Genomic DNA, 10259 nt, shown 5'->3' on the forward strand with positions numbered 1-10259 from the left:
AAAAAAAAAAAAAAAAAAAGAAAGAATAAAGGCTCTTTGCTTTTACATAACAAAAAAAAAAGATTTATTTATTATGTATACAACTTTCTACCTCATACCCACACGCCAGAGGAGGGCGCCAGATCTCTTTTCAGATGGTTTGGAGCCACCAAGTGGTTGCTGGGAATTGAACTCAGGACCTCTGGAAGAGCAGACAGTGCTCTTAACCTCTGAGCCATCTCTCCAGCCCTCCATTTTTTTTTTATTGGATTATGTGATCTTTTGGTGACCAATTTCTTGAGTTCTTTATATATTTTGGAGATCAGACCTCTGTCTGATGTGGGGTTAGTGAAGGTCTTTTCCCATTCTTTAGGCTGTCGTTTTGTCTTGTTGACTGTGTTCTTTGCTTTACAGAAGCTTTTCAGTTTCAGGAGGTCCCATTTATTGTTTCTCTCAGTGTCTGTGCTGCTGGGGTTCTATTTAGGAAGTGGTTCCCTGTGCCAATGAGTTCAAGTGTACTTCCCACTTTCTCTTCTATAAGGTTCAGTGTGTCTGGCTTTATGTTGAGGTCTTTGATCCATTTGGACTTGAGAGGCTTATTCTTTCTTATGAATGCCTGACCTTAGCTTGGCTTGTTTCATGCCAGCTTTTCTTAAATTAAGCCTCCTACCTTTTTGCGTCTGGGCTTTACGTTTCTCTATTTCTGTGTATCTTTCCCTTCCTTCTTATTCCGTGTTTGGCTGGGTGGCTAGCCGCTTCTTTTCTCACTCCTTGATCCCCTCTTCCCGGGTTTCTCCTCCCATTTACTCTCTGCATGACAGCTCCTGTATCCCTCTCCTGCCTCGCTATTGGCCATTCAGCTCTTTATTAGACCAATCAGGTGTTTTCGACAGGCAAAGTGACACAGCTTCACAGAGTTAAACAAATGTCACATTAAAAAATGCAACACATCTTTGCATCATTAAACAAATGTCCCACAGCATAAATGAATGTAATACATCTTAAATATTCTACAACATGTGGTGTGTGTGTGTGTGTGTGTGTGTGTGTGTGTGTGTGTGTGTGTGTAATCACATTTAGTATGTCATACATGCTAGATAACACTCTACCCTGGCCTAGTGTATTTTTAATGTTCTTTGTAAAAGTCTATGGATTTGAGTCTTAGATATAGAGGGGAATGTGGGTGGAGAGAAAGCTGTTTAATTATCCTGGGCCACTCTGGATACTTGGAGACAGAAGTTCCTTCAGCCTCCTGATAATAAGGAGAAAACATGTTTGTCCTAGATTAAGCAACAAACACCTACTAATGCCACTGTGAACATCTTCAGTAATGCTTAGTTCTCTTTCTTCCCCAGAACCTGGGCCCTATCCTGGGATCGTGGACCTTTTCGGAGTTGGAGGTGGCCTTCTGGAGTATCGAGCAAGTCTGCTGGCTGGGAAGGGCTTTGCTGTCCTGGCTCTGGCTTATTATAAGTACGATGACCTCCCCAAGAGCTTGGAAACCATGCGTATAGAGTACTTTGAAGAAGCCGTGAACTACCTGCGCAGTCACCCTGAGGTTAGATCTCCCCTAGATTTCACTGGGACCTGTCATACCTCATCATGTGCTTGATTTCACAGAACGAGTGAACTGATGACGGCCTCTCTCTATTTCACAATGAGCCCAAGCCCACTTGAGATTTCTAGGTTTGCTACAAGTCAAGGGAAAGGAAAAACAGTGCCTCCCCAGCCAGTGCTCATTCAAATGATGCGCTCAGCAGCGCTCTCCTGCCTGTGCCCCATTTCCCCGTGTCCCCAGTGCCCTTGTGCAAGCAGAGACGGAAGCACTGGGTGAACTTGACAGTCAGCAGCAGGAGACCAGCTTCAGCACAGCACAGGCTGGGTGCTAATTCTGGCTTGTTTTGTAATTTTATAATCAGAAACTTGAAGTGGTTGGGAGCTTTGGCACTCTTTGAGAAGTGGAGCCAGGGTAGGCTGCATCTAGAGAGAAGTTTGAGAGCAGATTTTGCCAATTTCTTTTTTAAAAAATTATGGACATGATATGTGTGTGTATGTTGAAGAGTGTGTGGAGGTCAGAGCGGAACTCCGTGGAGTCTGTTCTCTCCTTCCACCTTGATGTGTGTTCGGCGAGGTGAACTGGGATCATCAGGCTCCGCAGCAGGTGCTTTCCCCACCCCACCACCTGACCAGTCCAATTTTACCAACTTTTAATTCTCTGACATTGGGACCTGTTTCTTACTTCATTATCACTTAATTCCTAGTACTTCACTGAAGTACAGTGTTTGAACTTTTCAAGGGTGTTGCTATAGAAGCCGCAAGAGAAGAAAAAAAGATTGTTCTGAGAGGTCAGCCAAAAGCCATTGGTTTATAGCCCGGAGGCCGCTGGGATTCAGGACAGGGGCAGTCCTTGTGGGATGGAGCCCAGAGGTGCAGAGTAGGGACTGGGAAGAAAGGAAAGTGCAACAGACATCTTCCCACAGGTTCAGCAGGGAACCAGGAAGAGAACAAAGTCATAACTAGCATGACCTAGGGTGCAGGGCCGTGAGGACATAGAAGAGGCCCAGAGCAGAGAGGACCTGGAGGACCAGCAGAGGGAAGTCAGGAGGAGAGGAGGCCGGAAGTGAGTGTGGGAGGCCAACCCTGGAGTAAGATAGTGGACAGCATCCCAAACACAAGGAGAGGTGGCTCCTTGTGGGACGTCTGAGAGCATGAGCAGCCGTGGGTATAGGTAGAGTGGGGAGTGAGGAATTGAGACATTCCTCCTGATGGCTTCTGTTTCTCACTGCCGTATGAGTGAGGAAATGAGACATTCCTCCTGATGGCTTCTGTTTCTCACTGCCGTATGAGTGAGGAAATGAGACATTCCTCCTGATGGCTTCTGTTTCTCACTGCCGTATGAAAAGCTGAAGCAGGGCATGTGGAGCTCAAGAGGCTGAGGAGGTAGGCGAGGGTGTGAGGTGGTCCTCTGGAGAAGCGGGAAGCCAAACACCAGTGATGCGTGGCAGGGCTGACGGCACATCGGTGCTCGTGTCAAATGAAAGGTCAGCCAGCTGGAATGTACATTTTTGCTAGCCTCAGGCCTGGAGGAAGTGAACAAGTGATTGCACAAGGATTGGTTCTTCTCTGGGCCAAGGTGATGACCATGCTAACAAAGGAGTGGAAAGCGCTTGCAAGGGAGCACTGTGCAGATGAAGCCGACTCCGAAGGGGAGAGGCTGGTGGGCGAGCGTGAGTGGTCTACGAGATGAGATGCTGAGGCTGTTAAGGCCTCAGCAAGGCAGAAAGGAGAGTTTCTGGAAGGGCTAAGCAGGAGGGAGTGAAGATGGTAGCCAGAGGATGCAATGCCTGAAATGAGAGTCTCTGAACCGCTAACGGTTGGTGCTAGCGACGAAAGGTTTGGGCTATATAAGTGGGAGCGGATGGTAGAGTTGGGTTAGAGAAAAAAATCACAGGAGTTTTAGAGTCCTTTCAGTCACCAGGAATGATGACAAAGACATCAGGAACACTCTGGGGAAGGAACAGATAGATGTCCCCAGGGAGTAATGCAGCTGTAATGGAACGAGATGGAGCCTGGATCCAGGCCTTCTTCCTCTTTGCTTTCTGGCTCTCACAGTATTCCAGGGCTAAGCCTCCATTTTTCATTTGTGTCTTTCTCAGGTAAAAGGTCCAGGAATTGGGATTCTTGGGATTTCCAAAGGGGGTGAACTTGGCCTTGCTATGGCCTCCTTCCTGAAGGGCATCAAGGCTGCTGTCTTCATCAATGGCTCTGTGGCCGCTGTTGGGAACACCATATACTACAAAGATGAGACTATCCCTCCTGTGTCTCTTCTGAGAGATCGAGTCAAAGTAACCAAAGATGGCTTCTTGGATGTTGTGGAAGGACTTCAAAGCCCTTTGGTAGAGACGAAGAGCTTCATCCCTGTGGAAAGGTCTGACACCACCTTCCTGTTCCTTGTGGGTCAGGATGACCACAACTGGAAGAGTGAGTTCTATGCCAATGAGATCTCCAAACGCTTACAGGCCCATGGGAAGGAGAAGCCCCAGATCATCTTATACCCAGAAGCAGGGCACTATATTGAGCCCCCTTACTTCCCCCTGTGCAAGGCTGGCATGCACGTCCTGGTGGGTACTAATATCACCTTTGGGGGGGAGCCTAAGCCTCATGCCATGGCCCAGGTGGATGCGTGGCAGCAACTCCAGACTTTCTTCCACAAACACCTGTAAGTAAGAATTAGGGCATGACTCCTCAAATATTACCCATTATCTTATGGTTTTGGAGAAAGTCTTAAATATACTATCAGAGTATCCATTCTAGCTAGTTCATCTGGACACATTCTAATTCCTTAAAGTTTTTTCTTTCTTTCCTTTTTTGCTGTTTTTGGAGACTTGGTTTGTCTGTGTAGTCCTAGCTGACCTGGAACTTGATTTATAGATCAGGCTGGCCTTGAACTTCCGTAGATCCACCTGTTTCTGCCTCCTGAGTGCTGGAACTAAAGACTTGAACCATTATGCCCAGCATAAGTTTTTTCTTTATGTAATACAGTAAGTGCCTCTGAAGGACTGCAGATATGGCAGAGTGGGGATGCGCTCATCTTTCTGGGAGAGTGAACAGTGTCCTGAGTTCTTGCCTCTGTGCCATAAGACGACAAAGAAATTCAAATTTTCTTATAAAAGTCATGCCTGTTGAGCTGGGGAGATGGTTAGTGGGCAAGGGTGCTTGCTGCTAAGCTGACAACCCAGGACCCACATGGGAGGTGAAAACCAACAATTTATCTACACACACACACACACACACACACACACACACACTCACACTCACACACACACATACACACACACACACACACACGTGCGCACACACTTGCGCATGACCATAAATAAAAGCTACAAATAGTGCCTATCCAAAAAAGTTCTTTTATATTATAAATTAAAAGGGAACCTTAAGTATTAAAATTCTTATTAAAATAAAAATTAGATTTTTATAGACAAAACTATGGTGTCCTTCCATTCTTGGGCCAAGGTTACTATTATTATCTTCATTCAAGAAGTGGTTTTTGGGATGACTTGGGGGATTCTCTTCTGATGCTCAATTCACATATAGGCAACAGTGAAAAGGTTTTTGTACACACACATCCAACAAGAACATCAATTTTACAAGACAAACAATGGGAAAAGAATCCCCTTCATACGAGGAGCTCTGTGCCATGACAACACTTGGGGATGATGAGCATTCAGTTCAGGAAGCCAAAGAGCAGCTGGGGAAGGAAATGGAGAGTCTAGGATCCATGTTGTATCAGCCTTCAGACTGTCTGAGGCAGGGAGGAGAATGTGTGTGAGCAAGCGCTCTCGTCCCCACACATTTAGTAATCCATCAGTCACTATTGGTCATCCAAGCACACTCTTTGTCATATGAGCACATAAGGGTTTCTCTACCCATGCTAGGTTCATGATTGAGCCCTTATAACCCAAGATAGGCAGTTAAGAGAAAGTCATAAAAACCTGTTCAGCTTTATTATTATTATTGGTTTTTCGAGACAGGGTTTCTCTGTGGTTTTGGAGCCTGTCCTAGAACTAGCTCTCGTAGACCAGGCTGGTCTCGAACTCACAGAGATCCGCCTGCCTCTACCTCCCAAGTGCTGGGATTAAAGACATGCGCCACCACCGCCCGGCATTATTATTATTTTTGAGACAGGGTTTCTCTGTGTATCCCTGGCTGTCCTGGAACTCATCCTATAGACCAGGTTGGCCTTGAACTCACAGAGATCCACTCGCCTCTGCTTCCTGAGTGTTGGGATTAAAGGCATGCGCCACCACCACCTGCCCTCAGATTTATTATTATTAATCACACGTGTCTGTGTATGCTTGTGCCCACAGAAGCTAGAAGACTGTAGTTTTTTTAAAAAATACTCTTTTGGCTCTTTGCTCTTTTGGGGGGGAGCTGCCACTGAGTTCCCAAATAAATAATATATGTGGAGACTTATTATTTCTTATGAATGCCTGGTCTTAGTTTGGCTTATTTCTAGCCAGTTTTTCTGAAGTTATCCCATACACCTTCACATTTTCTCTTTTTCTCTATCTCTTTTCTTCTTATTCGGTGTCGGGTGGCTGGCCCTTTCTTCTTCTTCTTTTTTTTTTTTAAAGATTTATTTATTTATTATGTATACAGCGTTTAGCCTCCATGCCTGCATGGCCAGAAGAGGGCGCCAGATCTCATTATAGATGGTTGTGAGCCACCATGTGGTTGCTGGGAATTGAACTCAGGACCTCTGGAAGAGCAGCCAGTGCTCTTAACATCTGAGCCACCTCTCGAGCCTCTGCCCCTCCCCATTCTTTTTCTGCTCCTTGATCTCTCTTGTTCTTCGTTCTCCACCCCAGAGTTCTCCTTCCATTTCTTTTCTTTTTTAAAAAAAAATTCTTTAAGCTTCACAGATTTAGTTTAATTTATGATTTAAAAACAAAAACAAAAACAAGTTAATAGCTTTGCAGTGCTATCTAATTTAGAGGTCATGAGGATTTAATTGATTGATGCAAGATACTTTTCTTTGGGGATTTCACATTGAAGAAACGGTGCCACATTGGTTTGGTTTCTTAAAAGTCTATTTTGAACCATCTTGGACAAAGGTGAAAAGGGTTAGGCGACTCTGAAAAGACCAAGTCAACATTTGGCTTAAACAAACAGCAAGTGGAAATATAACACTATCCTTATTTTTGAATATCTGGTTCTAGAAAGTAAGACCTCTTTCATCATTACATTCTTGTTTACAATAAGAAAGGCAATTGGAAAGAAAGTATTAATTAGATTAAATTAGTAAATTAGGATAATTGGCTAAAGTCATTATTTAAAAATAAGGGACCAAGAAGTTAAAAAAAATAAAATGGCAATTAAGTTACTGAATTATATTAAAAAATAAAATTTTTATATTTCTATATTTTGTTTCTGTTTCTGTAAGAGGCTCCATCAGAAAATTGAACTGTAAAATTACTTTAAATGAACTATATATAACACAAAATGAGTTTTTAGGAAACATTTGGAAATTTGTTTGTTATAAATTATCCAAAATTTATAAGCAAATCCCCTAACTTGCATTTTGCTTAGAGTAATAACTTTATATCATACAAATAAACTTCAAGTATGAAAAGTGCATTATTGCACTCTTTTTGTAAGTCCAAAATTCTTGGTTTACAATAAAACCATAAAGTGCTTTATTATTTTGTTTTGTTATTTTAAAGCAAATCCATCACCCATCAGCGCCATCTACTGTAGAAGTACAACAACTTAAAGTCTTGCTCAACAAGTTGCTGAGAAACACATCTGGAAGCAACATATAACTGAAAAGAAACTACTTGTGTTTTTACTTTACATGACTATCACTAGGATTTCCTCCTTTCTAAGCAGAAATCCATATCCGTGTGACAGTCCTCAGGGTCAGCCGTTCTGGGCAGCTGCCACTTGCATGTTTCCAAAATCCTCTTCATGTGTTCTCTTCAAACTACCTGTGGTACCAGAATGCACAGATAAGGCCCTTTCTATCAGGAATGGTGACACCATCTGTATTGTTAAATTTGCCAGGTAGATGGCTTCATACTCCTGGAGGTGGTGGACAAATTAGGATTTATACAAAATCTCCTTTCTGGGACATAAGCAAATGCATCTCTGTACGTCATCCCGAATGTCTCCACGATGTATGCAATAACAAAGGCAGCACTTCTGGAGATACCTGCATTCCCATGGACAAGAAGTTTTCCTCCGTTTTGTAAGCTTCCATCAATAAACATCATGTGGAAAAATGTATTATGTTTTCAACTGGATTATCTGCAATATTCAAAATTAAATATCTAAATAATTGTTGAAAGTTTGGTTTAATAAAGTTTGCTTCAATGTTTTGCCGTATGTGAATTATACGAATTATCCCATGTCTCTGTAATACGGGGAGCTTGCTTTTCATAGCAGTAGAGTATGGGCCTAAGAACAATCCAGACAAAACTTCCTGCATTTCTCGTCTCATAGGATAAGTCCACTCCTCGGCGTCGTCTTTGCACTTTGAGCGAGGGGAATTCCAGCTTCAGGTCCTACAGATTCCCAGAGCCGGGCGGGTGGGCGCGGCGCGAGGGACAGCAGTGCTCCAGGCGGTCTCCTGGGCTGGCAGAGGCTAAGCAGGAAGGAGGGCGGGAGGACTGCGGGCTGAAGCGCGGCTCGCGGACCACGGGGTCCAGGCTGCGATAGGAAGGCAGAGGGCAAGGAGACACGCTGCCGGCGGCCATGCTGTGGCCGTCTCCCTCCGCAGATCTTTGCGCCCCTCAGACAGCGGCGATCCGGCTCAGGCACGAGCCTATAACCTCCTCCATGCCTATCAGCCCTGCCTAGCCTTTCTCTCTGCCCAGCTGTCGGCCGTTCAGCTCTTTATGAGACCGTTCAGGTATGTTAAGACAGGCAAGGATCATAAGGTCACAGAGTTAAACGAATGCATCATAAAAAGAGTGCAACACATCTTTGCATCATTAAAACCAATGTTCCACAGTGTAAACAGATGTAACACGTTTTAAAAATAATATTCTACAACAACTTCAGACCCCTGGAGCCGGAGGTACAGGTGATGATGGTGTGTCTGTCCACTCAGCTTGGGTGCTGGGGGCTAAATTCTGCTCCTCTGTGAGAGCAACACATGCTCTTAATTGTTGAGTCGTCTCTCCGGCCTCAGAAACTTGTTTAATAAAGGCACTGCATGAGATGATTCAGTGGGGCAAGGTACTGGCTGCTAAGCCTGTCAACCTGCGTTCAATCCCTGAAACCCACAAAGCAGGAGAGAACCAGTCCCTGCCACTTGTCCTCTGCTTTCCGCCTGAGCCCTATGGCACACACTGGCCCCTATAATGTAAATAAATAATTTAAATGTTTAAAGTGTCGCATACATGAGAGCCTTCAGAAATTAAGACCCGGATCTGGATGGGGTGGCTTGGTTAAGAACCCACTAAGCGTGAGCCAGAGACCAAGCCAGAGAGTCAGCCTTCAGGCAGCATTGCCCCTACGCTATCTGCTTCAGGCTCCTGCCTTGATGATGCACGATTCATAAAAACTCAGATATTAGTGTTCAACCTGGAGACCAGAAAAGCAAAGCAGCCAGCCACTGGCTCTTACCTCGATCTCAATGGTGATCCTGCCTCCCGGAAGCCTCAAAATGAGACTGTCTGAGAGCTGTCTCCTCCCATCTTAAAACCCTCTTTAGTTCTGGGATCAAAAGTGTGCACCACTACCGCCTGGTTTCTATGGCGAACTAGTGTGGCTACTGGGATTAAAAGTGTGTGTCATTGCTGCCTGGTCTGTAAGGTTGGCCAGTGTGACTGTTTTACTTTTCTGATCCTCAGGCAAGCTACATTTATTAAAATACAAATGAAATACCACGACACCTTGAGGTCTTGCTATGACTTCCCTGAGTGCTGGACTGTTATGGAATATTCCTTTTCACTCTGTGGAAATGTGTCACTGTGATTGATTTCGTAAAAAACTAAACGACCAATAGGTAGGAGGTATGGGGGGGACTTCTGAACAGAGAGCTCAGGAAGAAGAGAGATGAAGTTTGCAGCTGGATGCAGAGAGAGCAAGACGGAAAGACAAAAGCCACAAATCACACGGCGGCATATCGATTAATAGAAATGGGTTAATTTAAGTTATAAGAGCTAATGGGACAAGTCTAAAATATAGGCCAAGCTTTCATAATTACTAATAAGTCTCCATGACCTTTTTTGTGTGTGAGCTGGCAGGGCAAAGAAAAATGCTTTACCTTGGACTGTGGCTTGGAAGTTTTAGCTGACTGAATCCTTTCCTCCTAAGTTGTCACAGTGACAAAATGAAGCTAGAGCATTAGTTGCCAGAGTCTGGGAGGGTTAAGGCAAGGGGACTAAGAGGGTTGGCTGTGGGGACCATTAGATAGGAACTATAAATTCTTGGGTTCTGCCAGGCAGTGACAGCATACACCTTTAATCCCAGCATTCGGGAGGCAGAGGTAGGCAGATCTCTGTGAGTTCGAGGCCAGCCTGGTCTACAGAGTGAGTTCGTGGACAGGCTCCAAAGCTACACAGAGAAACCCTGTCTTGAAAAAGAAAAAGAAAAAAGAAAAAAACAATTCTCGGGTTCCATAGCACATAGTAGATTGACAGTAGTTAATAGTTTATTGCTTAGATACCTTTTTTGGTGCTAGAGACCATCTTTTTTTTTTTTAAAGATTTATTTATTTATTATGTATACAACATTCCTTCCATGTATGTTTGTATGCCAGAAGAGGG

General features: G+C 44.3%; 1 protein-coding gene and 1 pseudogene across 1 annotated transcript in view; one reads left to right on the top strand and one right to left on the bottom strand.

Annotated features, from left to right (window-relative positions):
• Positions 1 to 5529, top strand: part of LOC101990176 (acyl-coenzyme A thioesterase 1) — an 8937-nt gene extending 3408 nt beyond the window's left edge. The window contains exons 2-3 of the mRNA XM_005343322.2: positions 1335 to 1537; positions 3636 to 5529. Of these exons, the coding sequence (XP_005343379.1) occupies positions 1335 to 1537; positions 3636 to 4202 (770 nt within the window). The 3' untranslated portion in view covers positions 4203 to 5529. The remainder of the gene's footprint in view (positions 1 to 1334; positions 1538 to 3635) is intronic.
• A 710-nt stretch (positions 5530 to 6239) lies between these two features.
• LOC101988002 overlaps positions 6240 to 10259 on the bottom strand; it is a 14766-nt pseudogene continuing 10746 nt past the window's right edge.

The sequence above is a fragment of the Microtus ochrogaster genome, chromosome 1 (genome assembly GCF_000317375.1).
Source record: "Microtus ochrogaster isolate Prairie Vole_2 chromosome 1, MicOch1.0, whole genome shotgun sequence".
Lineage (NCBI taxonomy): Eukaryota > Metazoa > Chordata > Mammalia > Rodentia > Cricetidae > Microtus > Microtus ochrogaster.